We start from the raw sequence: 21,968 nt of genomic DNA, 5'->3' as shown, positions 1-21,968 counted from the left end.
TGTGCTCCTTTGAGATGGATGTTGGGCTCCCTGACCAGCCCTGGGAGGGGTTTTGGAACCTGTGGATGCAAAGGTGGGCATGCCATGTGGAGAGTGTCTGGGCCAGCCCCCTGGCAGGGACAGAGCTGGGTGACATCATTTTCACCCCACAGTATGGCCCGTGGCTCCTCTGCGAGGAAGGGACAATGGCACTCAGCCCAGCTCACAGACAGGCTGTGCCAAAGGTGCCATTTCTGCCCTGGCAGCAGGATGTGCCAGCGGGGTCATCTGGGGCAGCACAGAACAGGGCCAGGGGACACAGATGGCTGGGGATGCAGGGTGACCAGGACACAGGATGGCCAGAGGACATGGGACAGCCTGCCCCTGACTGCTGAAGGGATGGCAGGGGCCTGGCACAGCACCAGACCCTGTCACAGGTGTTGGGGACACTCAGGGAGTGGGACACCAGCCACTGGGCTTGGGGACAGCCACAGCCCTGCCCCAGAGCTGCCCTGCTCTCCTGTTTTTGGGGTTACCGCAGCTCCTGGTCTCTCCCTCGGAGCCCTCCCTGCCCTGAGCACCGTGTTCTGAGGTGTCTGCAGTGCTGAGAGGGGTCCCCAGCTCCTGGCAGGGTGCAGAGCCCTGCCGAGGGGAGTGTCCCCGCCTGGGCAGGGCTGTCACCCACCCGCTCCCCGGGCCCTGGGGCTCCCTGCGGGGGCAGGGCTGGGCACCGGCTCCGCAGAGCTCCCTCTCCTCTCTCCAAACACTCCCAGCGGCGGAGCGGGGCGGGAGCAGCGGCCACCCGGGCCCTGCTGGGCAAACACGGCGGATGGGAGCTGATTAACCACGGGCACCCTTCGCTCTGCTCCCTGACGTCAGCCATTGTCACCCACCCGCCCGGCACGGCTCGGCACTGGCACGGCTGGGCATGGCTACCGACAGCCACCCTGATCCCCGGGGAAAGGCAGCTCCCTCTGCTGTCCCCAGGCACCTCTGCCCCAGGCAGTGCAGGAGATGGGGAGAGCTCCCACAGGGTCAGTCCGGCCGGAGGAAAGGGCTGCGCTGATCCTTTGGGCAGCTGGGGAGGGTCTGGCCATGCTGGCGAACAGCTCCAGGTGTGGGACAAGGTGTGGGGAGCCCGTGACTTGGCTGCTGGCTCACAGAGTTGGGAGCGATGAGGTGTCTGTCCTTTGTGGGGAGGAATCACGCACTTAAGGAACACTCGGGGCTCAGCAGGACTGCTCCAAGGGCGGGCAGCGGGGAGAGACAACTCCACTGCTCCTGCAGCAGCCGTGGGCATGTGGCTTTGCACCCATTGGAGTGCCCAGGGTGGCCATCCCTGCTCCAAACTTTGCCCGGGCCGGGCATGAGGAGCTCCTGTCCCACAGTGCAGGGGTCTCCTGCCTGCAGAGCCCCCCGCAGACCCCGCTCTGATCCTGCTCAGCCGGGATGCCGCACCGGGGCGGGCCGGCGGCACAGCCCTGCTCGGGGCTGGCTCACGCTGCCGTTCCCTGAAAGCCAGCGGAGCTTCAAAGATGGGGGAAAAGCAGGCATGGCTGTGGCAAATCCTGCACCGGGGCTCCGGCTCTAACCCTCGCTGCCTTTGGAGCTTTGTGCCGGTAAAGAGATGGGTGGCATTTCTTCGGTACGGGGAGGGAGCATCCAGAGAGCAGCCGGCGCCGGGAGCTCAAGGTGAAGAGACAAGAGGTAAAACGTGGTGCGAGCTGGAGCTCAGAGAGCCAGGCAGGGAACGCAGCTCACGGCAGAGCTCCGCAACGGCCCAAGCTCCTGCAAAACCACGGCCCGTCCTCCCCTCAGCAGCTGGGGGAGCAGCCACGGACCGCGCAGTGCTGCCCTGCCCTGTCCATTCTCTCCGGGCTGTGCCCGTGGCCAGAGGGGTTCGTCCCCTTGTCCGTGCGCCCACCGTGCCTCGTGGTGCTTCCGCCTGCCCCGGCCACGTATCACTCCCACCCCGGCAGGGGCTTTCCCTGCCCCGCAATCCCCTCCCCGCATTCCCCACGGTGGCCCCAAGCTGCCGAAGCGCGGTGGGGACGGCAGCCAGCGCAGCCCGACCCTGCTCCGGGCGGGCATCAGCCTGTGCCCGGGGCGCCGCTGCAGCCTGGCTACCGTGCCCACGGCCGGCCAGCCCCGGGGCGGCTACCACAGCGGTGCTGGGATCCGGTCCCGCCGCAGCGGGGCCGGGACCGGTACCGGGATGGGGCTGCCCCCGCCCGACCCCGCCCCTTCGACCTGACCCCGCCCCTCGGTCCGACCCCGCCCCTTCGACCTGAAAACGCCCCTCGGTCCGACCCCGCCCCTCTGTCATCACCGCCTCGGTTAGACCACGCCCCTCGGCCAGACCACGCCTCTCTGACATCACCGCTGCCTCTCTCAGGCCACGCCCACTAGGCCCGCCCCCTCGGATCCCGCCCCCTGGCGGACTACCCTTCCCGTCATGCAGCGCGGCGCAGGGCGGGGCCGCTTCCGCTCAGCGCTCGCCGCGCGTCGCCGCTGCTGAGGCCGCTGAGCCGCCGCCGCCCCAGGCCCCTGTACCGGTCTCGGTCGGAGCCGCCGCCTCCGGACCGGCCTCGCCATGTCGGCCCAGGCACAGATGCGGGCCCTGCTGGACCAGCTCATGGGCACGGCCCGGGACGGTGAGTAGGGGCGGGCGGGGCCTGCAGGAAACGCCGCGGCCTGGCGGCCGCCTCACCGCGCGAGGCCCAGCCCGGCCCGGCCCGGCTCGGCCCGGCTGCTGCCGCCGCTCCGGACCTGCGGCGCGATCCACCCCCGCCCTCCCGGCTCCGGCCTCGGGGCGGCGGAGCGGGCTGGGCCTGTCCGCGCCCGGCCGGCGGTGATCCCGCCGCGCCCCCGGCCCCACAGAGCGCCCGGCGCCGCCCCGCCGCCCCGGGCCCCGCTGCCGCGGACAGGCATGGGGCCGGCTCGGTGCCCCACGTCCGGAGGCGCGTAGGTAGGTGTGCCCGCAGCGCCCGGTGCTGTCCGGGACGAGAAATGTGACAGCCCGTGCAAAATACGGTCCCGCTGCGGTTTGTGTCTCCCTTCTGCGACTCGCTGGGTACTTAAATTCCCTTTGGCACGTTAACAGGGCTGTCCAGGCACTTTGCACTTTGTTTCGTAAGTGAATAAGTGCTTTTCTTTCTCTGTGTATTGAGTTGCTATTGAATTGCTTCCCATATTTTTATTTCATACAAACTGAACAATTGTGGCCCCTCTATTTTATTTATAAAGGTTCAGTGTATCTTTGCCTGCCTACATCAATCTGCAAGGGAGTTGCAGAAAAGCCTCATGTTCATCGAGCCGTGAGTCACAACCAATTTTTAAAGCTGTTATAACAAAAAAAAAAAAGTGTTTGCTTTTTTTCACAAGTAACTTTAAAAGTGTAGCTTAGAAAGAAAAAAAAAAATTTAAAAAAAATTCAGTAGACACAACATTATTCCTGGATGCTTGTGAATCCTAAACTATATTCATACTTTAGTATTACACATACCTGTGTCATATGCACAGATGAGCTTTAAAATTGTCACATACCATTACCACTTTGCCTTTACTTTTATGTATCATTCCCCTGACTTCCTTACTGCAGGTGTGGGCAAGAAAGCTTTTCCTTTAAAACTTTTCAACAATGGGCATAAAATTCTGCAGCTGAGGTCTTGAAGAATGCAGATGGGTATAGTATGTGTTGGAGCTCGCAGTGTGTATTGACTAACTTTGTTTCTTTTTTTATTATTTATTTTTTGCTTTTCTGATATTGTCTCGTTTAAGTGGCTCCTGAGTGTAAAATGTCCTCTGAGGGTGGGCTGGGGGTGGGCAGCACGTGGTGTGTTCCAGGCCAGGACCTGCCAGCTCCTTCCTTGCAGGGCCTTGGAGAGCACACCCTGCATAGCTGGGTTCCAAAGAAATGAACTGATGATGGCTCAATTATCACCTGAGCAAAGAGCAGTTGCCTGTAAATTTTGCCCAGCACAGCCCTGTTTTATGATCTGATAGCGTGGGGTTTGGTATCTCCTGCCCCTTCTTCACACTAAGAGAAAGAAAGGGTGGAAAAAAATAAACAGGTTTTGGCTGGGAGCCAGCCTGTCTGTCTCCTTTTTTCCTCTGGCTGTGCTGCTTCTTTATGTGGATGACAGGCCTTGGACATTGCTTGGCTCGCCAGCACTGTGTTTAACATGGTGTCCTGGATGAATAAATGCTAAAATAGTGTTTGTTGCCAATTACAAATGTTCCAGAATATCCTGTTACCCTCTAAGCTTTTTTTTTTTTTGGAGTAATTTTGGGGAGCAGGAGCACCAAATATTTTAATCTGCATATTGAGGTGAAATGTTCATGCTGATGCCTGTGTTTTCTTGGTGTTCTAATGTCTCCTTATTTAAACCACACATGAATTTCAGGAGATGAAACCAGACAAAGGGTGAAGTTTACAGACGATCGTGTGTGCAAGAGCCACCTTCTGGATTGCTGTCCCCACGATATCCTGGCTGGAACAGTAAGTGTGTCCTCTGGAATGAGGGGTTCTGCTGAGGAGGATGTTGGCACAACTCTTGTCTGTGCAGGGTGGGTGACTTCTAGGAGAGATCAGGCTTTCTGTGCTCAGGGGGCAGTCACAATCCTAATGCCCCTTCCTGTCACCTGTGTATGGAACTGTGCTCACTTCTCAAAAAAAAAACCCAAACTAACAAAAAACCAAACCAGGAGCTCTCAGAGTTCACCTGAAATGCTTTTTCTTTCACAATCCTGTGGGAAGTTGCAAAATTATTTCTGTTTTAGCAGTTTGAGGTAGTCACAGCTTGCAACTTACCCTATGGTGGTCCCAAGGCTGTAGCTGGGCTGCTGCCCTGTTTCACTGCTGCATCTTCAGGTTAGCAAATGTTTCCTGCACAAATCCTTGGAGATTTTCAGTCTCCTCTCCCCAGCCCCGATGGAAGAGCAGCTTTTCTATTGTTACTGTGATGATGGTGGCAGGTCACATCTCTGGCTGAGTGTTGCTTGTTTGAGCTGCTTGGTGTTTGTGTCACTCTGCCTGACTGGTTTCAAACAGTTGTCTCAGCTCCTTTGCTGTTCCCTCTGTGGGAACAGAGCTGGCCAGTGTTCAAAGGTTTGCCTCACGTGCTGCCTCTGAGAGCAGAAGGTGATGTGGGCTTTTAGCAGTGAGCTCTTGTGAAGGAAGTGTTCATTTGAGGCTCCCAGATGAAAGCTGCAGCCTGACTTTGGAAAGAAAACTGTGTCTTTTGTCACCATCACTGTGCAGCAGTCACAGGATGGAGGTGAATATGGATGTTTGAAATCCATCTTTGCCTTTGCTGTTTGCATGAAATACTGTGGCAGTTCAGTGTCTGTCCTCTTAAACCAGATTGCTGGGAGATGCTGTGGTTGTTTATAGCCCTTCCTGCTGCTCCTGAGGGAGCTGGCTGGACACAGTGGCTCTCCAGCAAAGGGAGGGCTGGTGCTGCTGCCCCTGCTTGTGTCACCACCATAGCAGCAGCATGGCAGCACTGGTGGAAGGAGCTCTAGCAAAAGCTGCCTCTGCTCTGAGCACTCAGACTTTAGCTTCTCAGTGTCTGCCTTTGCAGAATAAGATTGGAAAAGCTGAATACCAAGCTCTGTACCTCTGTTTTTTAAAATTCATTTGAAGCTCAGATGTGTTTTGCAGTGATTACTCCATCAGCCTCCATCTGACTTCACCTCCATTTCAGAATTTTTAACTTCCATCTTTTGTAGAGATCACTGTGGTCAGGGTATGTTTTTTGACATGAAATTCTACAACAGTTTTTTGGGACCCAAAGGGTGTTTTGAAGATGAAGGCTGCCTTCTACCTCTTCTGGCAGGTTTTCAGCAAGGGGGTAAATGGTGAGTTGAAGGGCTAGTTCAGCATAAGTGATGTGTGTGAGCTGATGCCAAAGCAAGCAGGAAGTGTGAAGTGTTTCAGGTGGGTCCTGAGTCTCCTGGGGCAGAGAAGCACCTTGAGGAATTTGTTTCTTCTGCTTTTGTTGTTACTTGTCTTGATTGAGTTGTCCTTTCCCTCTCACTGTGGAGTTTGTGCTCAGAAATTGCTGGAGCATTCAGAAAGACTGCTCCTGCACAAGTGATCTGTGGCTCACTCACATGATTGTGTGGCGGCCTGGGAGTGGGTGTGGAGCTCTGCACCTCTCTCAGCAGGTTACTGGGGGCCAGAGCAAGTGTTTGTGCTGCAGATCTGTGTTGAAAGAACATGTGATGTCCAGAACAGGAAGAGCATTTCAGCTGTCACTGCTGCCAGTACAGAGTGAAACTTAGCAGGAATATGCAGCTCCCTCGTGATCTCAGGCAGCTTCACTGGCAGCTCACAGTGCTCTGCTAGGGAAGAGCTCTATGGGTGAATCTGTCTCAGCTGGGTGGGGTATAATCCATCTCTGGGTGTATTACTGCAGAAATCAGGACCTTTTGGAAACTTCCAACAGATGCTCCAAGCCTTCTGGTGCTTGCTGTGTTGTGCCCTCCCCTAAGGCATTGTTGCTGCTGCATCCTTCATGTGTGCAGATACTCCTTAGTGGGAAGCTGATTGAAGGCAGCAGGAAGCTGATCCCTTGGGGAGCTGTGCTCAGTGAAATGTGATGGAGTCCCACTCACTGACCTTCAGGTGCAGAGTAAGAAAAGGAGCCCAGACTGTAAGCAAAGCTCTGGAATATTCCTGAGAGCTGTAGGAGGCCTGTTGATGTTTGCTTTGTTTAGGTGCACGAGTGTTCCTGATTGTAAGAGTTGTCATTTTAAGTTGGTTTGTTCCTGTGATTATTCTCTTTTTGGCTTCAGAAGCCTGTCTAAACTTGCCACTAAATAACCTACAGTTGTTCTCTTTGGTCTCTGTGGGTAAGGAGGAACATTCTGGGAGAGCAGAACTTGGTTTAGTGAGCCCATGGGCTGTTACTTTGTCATCCACATCCTCTGTGGTGAGTGCTGAGTTCTCTCTGCAGCTCATGGTGAGTGTATTTCTGTCAGTGAAAGTAGTGTAGCACATTGAGAGATGGCATCAGCTGGCAATTCTCCTGAATCTCAGCTCCACTAAGAGGTGGACAGATGAGCCTCAAAGCTGCCCAGACTGAACATACCTTGGAAATTACATCCAGGGAATTAATTGTGTACCCTGCTGGGGAATATGAGTTGAGATCTGTAGATTCTAGAAATGTTTTTTGTGGGTTGAGAGGGGGGGTCTGTGCTTGGATGAAACTCTTCATCTCTGATCACTGTTAAAGCATCTTTGTGGAAATTTCATTTTGTGGTGAGTTGCCAGTTCAGTGGAGACCATAGGAGATACCTCAGAATGTGGATTTGTCAGCAAATGTGAGCAGGACTAATTATCAGTGACATCTAAATGTCTTCAATCTTCGTGTGTATGTGGAGTGAAATCTTTGCTCAGGCTCTGCCTGTCTCACATACCTGTGTTATAATTTATAATCACTAATTATCAGTGACATCTAAATGTCTTCAATCTTTGTGTGTATGTGGAGTGAAATCTTTGCTCAGGCTCTGCCTGTCTCACATACCTGTGTTATAACCCAGCCAGTGTTGAGTGGAGCAGGTTGTGGTCTCTGTAGAAAGGGTGAGTGTTCTGTGACAGCCTTCCTTGGCATGAGGGGAGGCTTTGAGGCAGAAGGGCTGGTGGTTCTACCCTGAGTGAGCAATACCTGTGGAATTCTCCTTGCACTTGAACATTTCAAAGGATGTGGAGGAAGATTTGAGGTTCATAAGCTAGGGAGAACTGAATATTCTTCCCTGAGGAAGGTTGAGGGATTTGTTAACAAGCAGGGAGAGGAATAGGGAGCTTCAGAACAAGCATTGTTGGCTGTTCTAAAGTGGTGAGAGCCCCTTCTCTGAAGTGGGGTTATTGGCTCAGCTTGCAGGAAGAGCTCAGATAAGAATATTTATAATGTCTGACAATCACATCCAATACCATTATTTTCTCCCTATCTTGGAAAGTGATCTCAGTAGCATGACCAGAAGAATGAAAGATGTGTCACATCACAGAAAGTTATTTTTGTGGTAAAATAACAGGAACTCTCTAGCATTCTTTGAAGTGGCTTACCTGAAGTTGAACATGATCAAGCTCTAAAAGTACCAAAGTGCCTTTTTTATAGGCATTACATTTCTATCATTAGAGAGCTCAGCAGGAGTATTCTGGATGCAGTGTCTGTTTCTGTGGCCTGCTGCCTCTGGCTTCCTGCTTCTGGTAAATCCAAGCAAAATGAGGAAGGCTAAATAGTGGCAAGTCATCTGGATTTTTTCATTTTCCAGAAGAGAAAATCCAGTAATAGGCACCTGCTGAAAACCTGAGCATAAACTGGTAGAGTTTGCTTTAGTTGCTTTGCTTCATTCTAAACACTGCTGTGTTGAGTGCATTGTTTCATGTGAGCATCCCCAGCTTTAGTTTGTGATTTTCCACAGGGATTCAGTGTTATCCCAGCTCAGCTTTCTCTGCAGTTCACTGAGCTGACACCTGTTGTGCATGTTGAGGTTTGGGCTCCTGGGGACTGGTGGTGACAGTGAGAGAAGAGGGTGGTGAGTTGGGGTGTTCCTTCATGCAATGACATGTACCCTGCCATTCCTACAGTGGCTCACGATTTGGGCTTTTATTATTTTGGCTTTCAAAATGTCATTTTCTACTTTAGGAGTAAGAGGAAGGTTCTTTGTTACAAATTGATAATGTTGAAATGCAGCTTCCATGTCTTGAGAGCCTAATTGACTTGGGTTCATGTGGCTGCTAACTGTTAGGTGGGAGAAAAAATAACAAATTCCAATAGTGGAGTGCAGTGGGAGGGAAGGGCAGCTTTCTGGGAAGGGAGATGCTCTTAAGTCTCTCATTAAATGGGTCTGTGTGTTGGACTTTGCTTTGCTGGGCAGGTTTTCAAATTCCAGGCTGCAGCTGGATATGGGAAGGGTCTGGCTGTGGAATTAACACTGTCTGTTGTTGCTGAGTGTGGGGTTGTGCATTGCTGCTGGCTGTAGCCCTTAATCCTTTTAAGTCCTTTTGTTGTTGATAGGGAGCATTCTGTGTGTATCCTACAATTGGCTATGCCTTGTGGTACTGGGGCTCATCCTAACACAGATGTGCATTTCCAGAGGAGCTTTAAACAGGGTGCAGGTATGTTTTCCTGGGCTGTGGCTCCAGGATAGGAGGCATTTGCAGTTGGTGCCTGTTGAAGGGGACCCATCTCCCTCCCAGCCATTTCTGAGGCTGTCTTGGGACTTAAAGCAGGAGTAAGACTGGACTTGAAGCATTTGGGCTGTTTTAATGTTGCCAGAACATCTACAAAACAAGTTCTGGCAAGCATGTGGTTCTTCTGGCTGGTTCTGGTACCAAGAGGTTAAGAGAAAGCTGCTTTTCTGAAAATACTTTGTTTTGATATGATGCAGTTGGCAAGAGACATCTGCTGCTTGTTGCTGTAATGAAGAGTTCTTATGTAGGTTCTCCTTTTTCTTCTAACAGAGAATGGACCTGGGAGAATGTACAAAGATCCATGACTTGGCTCTGAGAGCAGATTATGAGATTGCAAGTAAAGAGAGAGACCTGTTTTTTGAGCTGGATGTAAGTATGGAGAAATTTTAGTTACTTCTGGGGAAACTGCTTCTTGAATTTACTGGGCTGAAAAGTAGAACTCAGTGGCCATTTCAGCTCATCATGCTGCTTGATGTGCTACCTGTCCAGAATGTGCAGCCCCTCCCTGAATGTCAGCCTGACTGCTGACTGGAGAATGCAGAACTAATTATGGCCTTTGCCACCCCATTAGCCCAGCGAGCTGGGAGGCTCCTGGCATTCCTTGGATCCCACAGCTGCTGCTCTGTACCACGTTCTTGTAACCTGCTGCCCTGTCCCAGAAAGAGATTTAACATTAAAAGCCTTCTGCTCGGTAACTTTTGTCAGATTTAGCTTTCATTTAATCTTTCTGTGGTGGAACAGATTAAGGGGAAGCACAATTCTGTCTTTCCCTTTCATGTTATTCTAGTGCTTTTGTCTTTGTGCCTGTGCTCCTGCATAGGAAGGAAGTTCCAGTGCAAAGCAATGTTGATTGTCAGAATAAAGGAACTGGGTCAGGTTTACAGGGCAAGGGTCAAATGTAACTTGTTCTGCTAAGTGTCATTTGGTTTTTTCTCAAAGCATCTGTTCTTGAGGTTGTTTGTGCATTATACAGGATTGCAGCTGTTGGCTGTCAAAGCTACATCTGCACAGAGAGCAGCTTCATTCATAATTCTTTGTCTGATCATGCAGGCCATGGATCACCTGGAATCCTTCATTGCAGAGTGTGACAGGAGAACAGAGCTGGCCAAGAAACGCCTGGCTGAGACACAGGAAGAGATCAGTGCTGAAGTGTCTGCAAAGGTATTGGCCTCTCACTGAACATTGCTTCTGAAAGTCTCACTGGGAGCACTGGGGCTCTGTTTCTCTGACACCAGTGATACTGAGGAATAAGGCTCCACAGAGGATTTGGGGATTCCAGTCATCCTCCCCAAATGGCTGCTCTGGCCATTCTGGAGACAAAGAGCACCACGGAATCTAAAAGAGATTGCTTTAGCATGGAAATAAAGCATATTGATTTCTTCCCCATGCTATGAAATGTTACCATAATAATTTAGAATAGTAAATCCATCATCCTATGATTTTTCTTTCATTTAACAAGTGCTCATTTCCTTTTTGGAAACTCACCTAATTGGGCCAATACAAGACATTTCTGAAGCTGATTTTGTGGCCTCTATGCTGACTTGTAAGCCAGAAATGACTGGCAGATCATGATCTCTCCACATGTCTGTGACTACGTTGACATTGGTCCACCAGTCCCTTTTGTTGGGGACTTTTGGAGATTTATGGTCATCTTCCAACAACAGATTTCATTGCACAGTATTTCTTTAAAAAAATGAAAAGTTGTCCTGCAAGCTTTATCACATTTTTATCTTACTAAAAACTACCTATTCTCTTCAGGCAGAGAAAGTCCATGAGCTGAATGAAGATATTGGAAAACTCCTAGCTAAAGCAGAACAGCTGGGAGCTGAAGGAAATGTTGATGAGTCTCAGAAGATCCTGATGGAAGTGGAGAAAGTCCGGGCGAAAAAGAAAGAGGCAGAGGTAGTGTTGGTTCTCCTGTGAGTTGTCACAGGAGCCTGGGCCAGATTGGGTGGTTTCTGCCTCTGTTCCTGTGTGCCAGCACCTCCTTTTCAGTTCCAGCCATGTGCCAGCAAACAGGTGGCAGTGTGGTGTGGTCGATGAAAAGATTTTTAGAAACTTTTAGTGCAGGGAGCTGACTGGGGTGGGGAAGGCTTCATCCTCTGAAATACTTGGTCACCAGTCCCTTGCAGGGATAGAGTTTGGGTTAGCTGTGCCCACAAAGCATTTGTGTGGCACCTCCTTTGTGTGAGGGTGGGTTTTGATTCTTCAAAGCAATTCTTTGCAGGGGTTTCCCTGGAGGGTTGTGTCTGTGTAAGGGTTCCCTGACATTTGTGTGGGTTTTCTTGCCTCCCTGTAGGAAGAATACCGAAATTCAATGCCTGCCTCCAGTTTCCAGCAGCAGAAGCTGCGTGTGTGTGAAGTCTGTTCAGCATATCTGGGTCTCCATGACAACGACCGGCGTCTTGCTGACCACTTTGGAGGCAAATTACACTTGGGTTTCATTCAGATTCGTGAGAAACTGGATCAGCTGAGGGTAATCCTCTCTGTTTTAAACCACCTCTTTGTAGTTCTGAAGACCTTGAACACTTCTATTAAATTAATACAGAATTCTTTGCAGAGGGCTTGTAAAAGCTCAGAAATTTCCGACTGCAGAATCCCTAAAGCATCAAACAGAGCTTTGTTTAGCCTTGTCTTGGGTTCTCTTTTTTCTTTTCTGGGTAACTAAATGTGTTGCCTCAGAATCAGTCACTGCTATAATTTATTCCTTGGAGCTTTGGTACAGTCATTTTCATTAACATGACAGAAATTTGTTACTCTGGGTACTTTTTTGACTTTGAACCTTCTTAGTGAAATGTTTGAACTGAAGTTTCACATGGTTCTGTCAGTGAAAAGATCTTGACTAGCTGAAGCCATTAGGAGTTTGCTGAAATTATTCATAATGGGTTGTGGTATTGGCCTTGCTTGCAAACAGAGACCTTTAGCTGAGTCAGAGTTGTGATTCCTGTGCCTCACTCACAGTAGATTGAGGTCAGTGCCTCAACTGAGAAAAATGAGAACCTTGACAGAGGTCTTAACTCAGCACATAAAATGCAGTGCAATGGTTCTTTGTCTTGCTATTGGAATGGTCTTCCTGCAGATCTGACCTGTTACTGTATGGCTGTAAATAATGGCTGTTACTGCAGGGCTGAAATATGATGTGGGTTTATTTTTTTTCCCCCTAGAAAACAGTGGCAGAAAAGCAAGAGAAGAGAAACCAGGATCGTTTGAGACGGAGAGAGGAGAGAGAACGAGAGGAGAGGATGGGCAGACGGTGAGTGGGACCTGGGTATGGCCTGTGAAGTTTAGAAATATCAGCTTCCTTGTACATGAGCACTGCAGGAGTTCAGCAGCTGCTTCTGGAGTGGCTGTTGGATGTGCTCCAGATGCTGTGTGAGCATCCTGGGGTTCAGTTAAAGATAAAACCAATGCACAAGTGCTCTACTCCTCCATCTTAGGGTGATTGTACAGGTATTTTGACCTCCACTGTGTGGCTGAAAGGTGGGAGTTCCCTGTAGTCTTCAGGCTTATATTGGTCTAACCCCTGTCTTAGGGAATCTGAATCTGGATGAAATACCCTCATCCAGAGCACTTGAGTGGGAAAGTTTAGGATGAGTGAGGACTAGGCTTTCTCAAAAGGCAGAAATTCCCTGGACAGCCTTCCTCACTGCTTTGGGATTTGGAGGTGACAACAGGCTGGTGTCTATGTGCCAAACAGTGGACTGCATGTAACTTTCCTACAATAAGTGAGGTGTTTTGGCAAGCATTTCCTAAGGAAGCTGAGGGATCCCAAGGAGTGGCTGCTTCTGGTGCTTGTAGCTATGTGTGTCACCTTCTGCTCAGATGTCTGTAATTCCTGAGCAGTGGGAGGGGCTGGAACATTGGTTTTCTCAGGACAAGCTCTTCTGCATCTTGCCAAGCTGAACTGGACAAACAATTTGTACTTAAACTGAAGTGGCATCTTGTGTTTAAACAGCTCAGTTAGGCAGCCTGGTGTGGGGAGGGTGGTTATTTGCAGGGCTCAGGCAGAGGAAGTGCCTGGGTAGGAATGCTGTTCTGATTGTCACAGCATCTCCCTGCTTGTTTACCTTGTGTGTTTCTCCTCGTGTACTTCTTGCATCAAAAAGACCCCAACCTTGCTGCCTTTGCAGAGCTATTTTTGAAACTCAGAGTCAGCTGAAGAGTGGCTTTGTCTGAGGAACATGAGATTTATAACTGCAGTGTACTCTAAGATGGTGCTGGCTCTGGCTATACATTGCTGGAATTGCTGACAAATACCAACATGGTCATTTTTGTGTATTATGAAAATGGGAGCCCCAAACTGTTACTCATTATCCATATAATTTTATACATGTTATGCAAAACTCCAGTTAGGGTGTTTAATGTGGGTTTTCCCTGGGGATTTCCTGGTGTGTTTTGAAGGAGCAGTTCATGCTACAGCTTTCTGTGGAACTGCAGCATTTCATGGACAGCCTCACAACTTTCTGTTACCCATGCAACTGTAATGCAGTTGAGTTTGGGAGCTGCAGATCTGGCAGTAGCTTTTGAGTGCAGGAGTTAATCAGAAGGGGCTGCTGTTGCTGCTGTTGTGGTCAGGGATGTGGAAGTGAAATAGGAAGTGTCTTCTCATGCAGCTGCTTCAAGGCAGACCCACAGCAGGACCCTGCCTAACATGGGCTCAGTTTGTCTCCATGGTGCCTCTTCTTCCTGGAGGTCATTTCTCTGTAAAAATTGCTCAGCAGATTTGTTCAGGAAGAACCTTCTGGATCTCTTTGTTGATCCACATCTTCTCACAATGCTGGTTTTCTTCCTCCTGTGGTGTGGCTGTGCTTTTGTTTTAGTGGTTTTTAAAACAAAAAACCTCAAGCCCTCAATTCTTGAGAGCTAAAGAGCCTCTAGTGTTCACAGGTAGTCCATATGTGGATGCATCTGATGAGGGGGTTTGAAAGCTGCTTTTGAATGTTTATGTAAGGCTTAAAATAGGAAAGCTTTAAGAACTGCATGGAGCTGGCCTAAAGTCTGAGTTCTTGCTGTTACCATATGTGACAGTACTTAGAGACTGTGGCCTTTGCTCTGGCTCTGTGCAGAGGCACCTGTGTGCTCCACAGGAAAACTTGTTATGAAGGAGTCAGGAGTGCCCTACAGAAGAGGTCAAATCAATTGCCTCTCCAAAATGAGAACTTGACCTGAGGGAGGACAGTGCCTCTCCCAGTGGACACTGAGTGTCAGAACTGAGGTTACAGTCCAGATTTCATGGTCACTTATCTGCTGGGAGCTGTGCACACCATGCTCACAGAGGCCTTTTTCCATCAAAACCAAATTGATGATGTCTACCACCTTCCAGCCAGCCTGTCTTACCCAGAGTTTGGTACTCTAAGGAACCACAGGAAAAATGTTTCCTTCAGAACTCTTCTTGTCAGCTCCTATACAGCACCTTCATGGTGTTACTTCAGTAGGAGGAAGAGTATGGCTTGACTTGGGGAGTCTGTGACTGACAGGCACTGTGGCATCCCTGCAAACCTGTGCATTCCCTTGTCAAACTCTGCCTCTCAATTCATCAGTTAATTAATTTGTCAATAAGCTATGATTCCACATAGGAATGAATGAACTGGATTCCACCCTAGTGCTAATAAACACAAGTCCTGTGTGATATTCCTGGTGGCTGATTACCCAGTAATCTCTTGAGACTGGAATTCTGTGGAGAAGTGGCAGGCTGGGAGTGCAGACCTCAGTGTTTGCTTCCACAGTACACCAGCCAACAAGGGGAGGTGCCACATGGATTTCCTTTGTGTTAAGCTGGATGAAAGACAGGTTATGAAACTCAGCAGAAAGTCTCTGTGATACAGGGACCAAAAAAAAGGAGGAAAAAATAAATAAAATAGACTTGCTCAGTCCTCTTGCTCCTATGGAGAACAGTCTTCTGTCTCCTGCAATGATTCAGTCTAGTAAGGACAATGCTGTTTTGTTGGATATTTCCTGAATCCTGAAGTTTGGTTCTAGGGAGTGATTATCAGATGGTTTTTGTGCATGCCCCGGCTTGGATGATAGGCATGGAAGGGCAGCCAGGCTTTTCAGGGGATGTGGAAGAGCTTTTGTGGATGTGTGCATTGGTGGTTCAGAATAAAGTGATCAGGAGGAAAAAGAACAGTAAGAACTTGGAGTAATTACAACCACCAAAAAAATCCAGCTGCCTGCCAGGTATCTGCAGGAGGTCCTGCTGCTCTGTCAGGTTCTGTTACATGGGAATGGAGGTGTGTGGTTACTGCCTTCCTCTCCAGGTTCATCAGCTCCTTCAGCTGCTCATGTGTGTTGCCACAGTGCATGTTTCATTTGCAGACTCCCAAGTTCAGCTCCACTTTGTTTACACTCCTTACCTGAATTCCCTTCTAAATTTGGGGGCTTTTTTAACTTTCTACCATGACTGAACGATCCCATTTCACTGAAGAAATGTCAGTGCACATACATTTTCTTAATCTTGTCTTATCCAGGCATGGTTTTAAATTATGTTATTAAAACAGATGCTTCTCTGTTGCTTCTTAAATTCTTGTCTGTGTGTAGCTTTCATGTCAGGGTGCCAGAACAACTCTGTGGGGTATAAATGGAACTTACTGTGTGTGAGTCTGTGTGCAGTGGGGAGCAGTTACAGGAGTGAGACTCTTAAGTCACTAAACAGGGAGAGGAGGCACTTCTTAATTAAAGCAAAACAAGACTGTTCAGACAGTGTGTGATGTTCAGCTGGCTCTGAAATGTGGCCACAGAGGAAGAGGGAGGGTGCAGCTTCCATGTGCAGAGGTATTTTAAGTGGTGCTGAGTAATGGTGCTGCTGAAGTTGAAAGAATTCTGCCGTTGTTATTTACAAACTGTCAGGAGCTAATGCTGACAGCAGTAAGCTCAGAGTGCCACACATGAACTCTGAAGCTCGTGGAATGTGAGAAAGGAGAGCAAGGCCTGGATCATTCTTCTCAAGTGCTTTCTAAGGATTTTCAGTTTATCTCTGTCACTTGTCAGTAATAGTTCTTCCCTTGTGGCTGTCCCCCCTTTCTTTTCCTAGTTATCTTTCCCAAAAAGCAAAAAAATACTGATGCAAATTTCCTTCTTATGTTTGGTTAACAAATACAAGGAGTGAGAAAAGGCTGGGTTTTTTTTATTTAAAAAAAAAACCAAAACAGCCTTTAGCATGCAACTTCCTCAAAGGAACCAAAATCAGAAAAGTGGCAGGTGTCTTTCTGATTGGAGAGTGGCACTTCTTGAAAATGTTAGAGTTGATCCAGCTGGTGTTAGACTGCAGGGAGTAAAGAGTATGTAACAAATATGCACCTGGAGAAAATTAGTTGGAAAGGTTCATTGGGGTGCTTTGTTAATAGTATCTGATTTCAAGACTTTTCTGTAGTGACAGGAAGCTCAGTGTGCAGAAATTAATGTTTTCCTTTTTTTTGACAAATTCTTGATCCTAAAATTGAAGATAACTAAATGTTTTATTTGCAAGCTTTTTTTTTTTTTTTTTTAAAGTAATATATCACTTGAGGTATTGATTATTCCTGTGAAGAGCTGCCAGGGTGGATGAATTTTCCTTCTTAAAACCCACTGGCTGCTGTATCATAACTTCTCTCACTTAACTCTCCTCTCCTTTCTAGGTCTGGATCAAGAAATAGAGATCGTCGAAGGTGAGTGCCCAGTTCTGCACTTCTCCCAAATGCCTCTTTGTGTTTCTCTCTAGCTGCTGAGGTTTTTCCTGGGTCTCACCAGTAGAGTTCACTCAGTGCCTCAGTGTCAGGTTTGCTGCTCCCTAGTGCTGCTCATTTGGGGTGGCTCATGGGGCTGTAGAGCAGGCGCTGAGTAGCCTGGCCAGGATGGGCTCTGTGTGCTCCACTGTGAGCCCATGGATGTCCCCAAGGCCTCTTTCCATAAATACTGATATACTTCCATGATTCTAATGTCTAAGTATCTGTTTTATATATATAATACCTCAGATGTGAAAATAGATTTGAGATTAAAGAGAGAGATTTGAGATTAAAACCCCCACATCTCTGGGGAGAGCTTGCCTTAATGCTATGGCAACATTCTCTGTGATAATGGACCTGGAGATTTTCCTGCCTACTGCTTTGGCATCTTTCTTATTTTGAGAGCAGGGTGAAATAAATCTGCTTCTAAAGTGCAGGACTTTCACAAGGAAGATTCTCTTAGAGTTATGGTAATATCACAGGCCATTTCCTTTGGGCTCTCTTCTACTTACACCGGCCTCACTTGTGAGCAATGCAGCATTGTAAGCTCTGCTCTGGCCCTTGCCACATGCTTACAATAATGGTGGGAGCTTTTTCTATAAGCTTTCCAACAAACTGAATAACCCACTGGCATTCTGTGGGTAGCACAAGGCCCAGGAGGAGGCAGCTGCCCACTGTGTGTGGGTGTGGGCAGGGATGTGGGGAGCAGAGGCTGGACTATGATGATGCTTTGGGTATTTGTTACTCAGGAGAGGCTGAGAGGCCCTGAGGGCGCAGGCGTGAGGCAGCTGAGGGGGTGCAGGAGTGAGGCCGCTGAGGGCGCAGAGGTGAGGGCGCAGAGGTGAGGGCGCAGAGGTGAGGCCGCTGAGGGGGCGCAGAGGTGAGGCCGCTGAGGGCGCAGAGGTGAGGCCGCTGAGGGGGCGCAGAGGTGAGGCCGCTGAGGGGGCGCAGGCGTGAGGGCGCTGAGGGGGCGCAGGCGTGAGGGCGCTGAGGGGGCGCAGGCGTGAGGCAGCTGAGGGCGCAGGCGTGAGGCAGCTGAGGGCGCAGGCGTGAGGGCGCTGAGGGTGCAGGTGTGAGGCACTGAGCCCGTGTGTGTTCTCTGCAGATCGCGCTCCCGGGAGCGGAGGCGGAGACGCTCCAGATCAGCTTCCCGGGAGCGGCGGAAGTCGCGCTCGCGCTCCCGGGACCGACACCGGCGCCACCGGAGCCGCTCCCGCAGCCACAGCAGAGGGCACCGCCGGGGCTCCAGAGACAGGAGCTCAAAACACAAGTAAGTGTTCCCCAGTGGAGTGCTTCTGGAAAGGGGAGTCCTTGGCTCACAGTGCTCTCCCTGGCCCGTAGAGCGAGCAGGAGCGTGGCAGGGTTCTCCAGAGTAGCTGTGCTGGCCTGTGCCAGCTCCTGGGCCAAAGCAGGATTCTCCAGGGGTCTCAGCTGTACAGCAAGATCCCAGCTGAGAGGAGAGTCTAGGAGATAGAACAGGTTCCCTGGTTTGCAGTGCTGAGGCCTCGAGATGCTCCTTGGATGGGAAGCAGCGTGAAGCCTCCCTGAGCTAACTGAACTTCTCTGGGCCTCAGAAGCCAAGTGCCTGGGAGGCAGTTTGGATATTTTCTGCTTCCCAGATTCCTTCTCTCAGTGCTGGCATTGGGAAGGAGTCTATGATTTGAGATCTGAGGGGAGTCTTCTGTTAGAAGGCTGCTTGAGAGAGACAGAATTCTTTAGGAATCAGCACTTTTTCCTCCTGAAAAAGAAGTACAGGAGGAGTAAACCATTCTTCTGTCTCTGAGGAGAAGCACTATAGTCCAAAGAAGGGCTTAAAGTCTTTCTGAAATTCAGCAAAACAGCCTCTGTGTTGGAGGAAGGATGAGGCAAGTGTGTGTAGGGTATTAGAAAAATTGACTGGAATCATTGTGTTCCCTTACAACCCTTCTAAGCCAAGCAGCAAGTCTGCCTCCAGGTGCTTGCTGAGGTTAGACCTGGATTTTCTTAAAGCCTCCTGGTTAACAGGGGAGTGCTTTAGCACTGTCACCTGATAAGGCACCAGCACTCAAGTACAATTCTAGAAACAAACCTATTGTTGTGTGTCTTGTGTCACTTTAGCTAAGGGGTAAGAACAGCTTTTCTTTTAAAGACACCTGGTGAAGGGGAGGGAAATAATGGTCTGAAAAATAAGTCTGTTAATAATTGAGGGGGGGTGTAAATACTGTTGATTCTCCAATGGCTGAGATACTAAAGTGCTTTTTTAAATCTGTCTTGAACATGAAAAATAAAGAAAAGAAGTTTGGACAATTAGGAAGTGAGGAAGATCCTGTATTAACTATTACTAAAGAGCAGGTAAGGGATTACTTCGGAACCCCTGAACACATCCAAACCAGCCCATTGAGACTGCAGGGGGATTGGCCAGCTCACACACCTGCACAAAATTGCTGAGAGCTGGGGACAGGCCAGATCAGTCTAAGAAAACATGACAAATACAAGAGAACAAACAGCAAAACCCTGTTTCCTGAAAGAGAGTTAATGAACTCTGCCCTCAGGTTCTGCTGGGCTGAGGTCTCACTTGCTGAAAGAGAGTGTCACAGGATGCGGAGAGCTCAGGGTAGGAGGTGTGCAGGCAGCAGGAATTGTTGTGGAAAAGGTAGAGAGTTAATGTCATCTGACAGCCTGATGTTAAATGACACAGTTGAATGAAAATGAAATGGCTGTTGGGTTTTGATGTATCAATTTTGCAGTATTTTCAAGCCTTAAAATCAACAAGAATGAAATTGAAACCTCTAAGGTACCTTCTGTTGTGACTGTAAAAAAAACCCTGTGTACTGAGCCTTGAAGTAAAATGTGGGAGCCTCTGCTGAGCTCCCTCAGGGTCAGCTCCTTTTGAATCCTGCTATTCCCTAAGCTGGCAGGAGTCACACAAGGAACAGCCTTTTAGGTTAGACCTAATGTGAAGCCTCCTGTTTAATTCTGCGTGGGCTGACACAGGGAAGCGCTGCTGAAAATCTGTGGCTGTGAAAAGATGTGCTGTGGGCTGGGAATATAAATCTGTACCTTCCTGACTTTGAACCCAGGATGCTGCCAAAGCGAGCATTTGTCAGGATGCAAAGTGAGAAGCCCAGGGCTGAGCCAGCAAAGAATCCAGTTGGTATTTAAAGCAGTTGAGCAGAAAGCCAGTAGCTTAGGGCATAATGAAAAACTGCTCTGGAAGCCATGAAATGAGCTGAGTCAGAGACAAGGAAGAAGAGATTGTAGGCACTTCAGGGTGGCCCAGAAAATTAATAAGGGGCACAGGGAAGACCTGAGAGAGCCCCTGTGGCAACAGCTTGGAAGGATCACTCAGAGGAAGGAGGAACAAAGGCTGTGCAGTGCATGGAAACCTCGCAGAGGGCCCAGAGCTGCTCTCATGGGGGACCTGCTCCCCCTGGCACAGCAGCCAGGCACGTTCCTGTAGGGAACCTGCATCCCACAGCCCTGCCAGGGAAAGAAAGGTGCTGCTTGGTGGGTATCTGACAGTGTTTAGTTGTGAAGCTGATAGCAATGGTTTACTTTGTACTGCAGATCTTCTAGAGATCGATCTTCAAGAGAAAAGTCCCGAGACAGAGAGAGGAAAGAGAAGAGCTCTTCTGAGAGGAGGCACGAGAGCACAAATGGCAAATCTCGTTCCAAGAGGTCAGAAGAGAGAGAAGCTGGCGAGATCTGAACTCAAACGATCTGTGTTGCACTGTAAATAGTCTGATAAACATTCTACACAAAGCCTAAATTTCCCATTTATATTTACTGAATACAACTCATCTTTTGTAGTTTGGGATTTTTATTGTTTGGCAGATAGCTGTGAGTTTGTAGAGACACAAGAGTTACGTACTGTTTAACAGGATTTTGTTTTAGTAGGAGTAAATAAATCTGGATGGATGGTTTTCAGTCCAGGCCAGCGTGGACACCCTGTGTTTGTCCTGACTCAGTGGTCAGGGCCATGCTGTGCCTGGAGCCCTGAGCTGCCCTGACCTTTGTAACGCTTCAGCCCTTTCCAAAAAACCCTCCTGACCCTCTGTGAGCACACCAGTTCCACTGGTTCTCAATTATATTTTTTCCTTCTGTTTATATATGTTAGAAAAAAAAAAAATCAGATTTCTTTTTTTTCTTCCTTTTAGTACTTAGCCATCTCATTTTTATGTCTCCAGCACTTGAAAGTTGCCTCACTTGCCCAGCTAAGGCAAAAAAGATGAAATTTGGCCCTGATCTATTCTGAAAGCTGTTTGTCATTGAGGATGACCAGATGAGCTGAACCATGTTCCTAAGCTGGGCTCAAGTCTGGTTTTAGTACCTTTACAGTTCAGATAGCTGAGTTGGTGTGAGCAAAGCAGTGGAAACCTGGCTGCTTTCCTCTCTCTCGAGGCACAGCCACAGCTCCTCTGCCTCTTTACTGTGCTCTCTGCAGTCAGAGCTTCCCGCGGGGCTTTCTGACCTGCAGCCCAAAGCGTTGCTGTGTTCCAAGGCCAGTCAGGCAGAATGTGCCGAGGTGACCGGGGCTGGAGCCCGTGTCCCTCCCGGGAGAGCGGCACCGGCCGTGTCCCCTCGGCGTGGGAGCTGCTGCCGTTGTCACTCGCTAATTGTACCTCGGCTCTTGTTCCCCACGAGGGGCTGTGCCAGCCCCAGCCGCGACCCCGGGCTCGGCATCTTGTGGGATCGGTGCTAGCGCAGCCGCTGTCACCCGCCGAGGCAGGAGCCGGGCAGCTGCTCGTTAGCGCGGTTAATTACCGCCGGTAATTGCCGTTCCCAGGGCCGGGCTCCGGCCAGCGCTCCCCCCTCCCTCCATTCTCTGCCTCCCCCCGTACGCGGCTCCGGTTCCGCCGCGGTGCTGCCCCGGTGTCGGTCCCTAGTGCATGCCCCCCTTCCCTGTCCGTTTTTACGATGAATTCCGCGGTTTCACGTGTTGTTTTTGTAACCTCCGTGTGGGGCGCGGGGGGCGGCGGGCGCGCGCTCGGGGTGCCTGTACGTGCCCGTGCTGTTCTCCCGCGGTCTGAGCGCATTAAAGATCTGTGTTTGTGGCTCCCGCTGCTGCCCGGACTCGTTCTTTGCGGGCTCTCCGCCCGCGCCGCCGC

The 21,968-nt window shown here is 49.7% G+C and overlaps 1 protein-coding gene across 4 annotated transcripts; it reads left to right on the top strand.

Annotated features, from left to right (window-relative positions):
* The first annotated feature begins 2,434 nt into the window (after nucleotides 1-2,434).
* LUC7L (LUC7 like) lies at nucleotides 2,435-21,917 on the top strand. Of its 4 annotated transcripts, none has more exons than XM_071444397.1 (11): nucleotides 2,435-2,633; nucleotides 4,386-4,480; nucleotides 9,452-9,550; nucleotides 10,232-10,342; nucleotides 10,940-11,083; nucleotides 11,481-11,657; nucleotides 12,346-12,434; nucleotides 16,795-16,824; nucleotides 17,987-18,151; nucleotides 19,151-19,212; nucleotides 20,428-20,629. In XM_071444397.1, exons 1-10 carry the CDS (start codon nucleotides 2,573-2,575, stop codon nucleotides 19,176-19,178), a joined length of 999 nt encoding a protein of 332 aa, XP_071300498.1. In that variant the 5' UTR covers nucleotides 2,435-2,572; the 3' UTR covers nucleotides 19,179-19,212; nucleotides 20,428-20,629. The 4 variants fall into 4 exon arrangements, with proteins under 4 accessions (XP_071300498.1, XP_071300494.1, XP_071300496.1 ...); XM_071444395.1 differs by lacking the exon at nucleotides 19,151-19,212 and adding an exon at nucleotides 3,226-3,664 and having other exon boundaries at nucleotides 2,557-2,633; nucleotides 20,428-21,917; XM_071444393.1 differs by lacking the exon at nucleotides 19,151-19,212 and having other exon boundaries at nucleotides 2,436-2,633; nucleotides 20,428-21,917.
* Nucleotides 21,918-21,968: the final 51 nt, after the last annotated feature.

This window comes from Agelaius tricolor, unplaced genomic scaffold, assembly GCF_023055355.1.
Source record: "Agelaius tricolor isolate 1412-34295 unplaced genomic scaffold, bAgeTri1.0.p SCAF_19, whole genome shotgun sequence".
Lineage (NCBI taxonomy): Eukaryota > Metazoa > Chordata > Aves > Passeriformes > Icteridae > Agelaius > Agelaius tricolor.
The sequence above is the reverse complement of the archived record's forward strand: the minus strand, read 5'-3'. Positions and strand labels throughout refer to the sequence as shown.

Coding starts and splice junctions, on each gene's coding strand:
- LUC7L (XM_071444393.1), top strand. CDS start 2,573: ATGTCGGCCCAGGCACAGATGCGGGCCCTGCTGGACCAGCTCATGGGC. Junction 4,481..9,451: donor ACGATATCCTGGCTGGAACA/GTAAGTGTGTCC, acceptor TTCTTCTAACAG/AGAATGGACCTGGGAGAATG. Junction 16,825..17,986: donor AGAAATAGAGATCGTCGAAG/GTGAGTGCCCAG, acceptor TGTTCTCTGCAG/ATCGCGCTCCCGGGAGCGGA.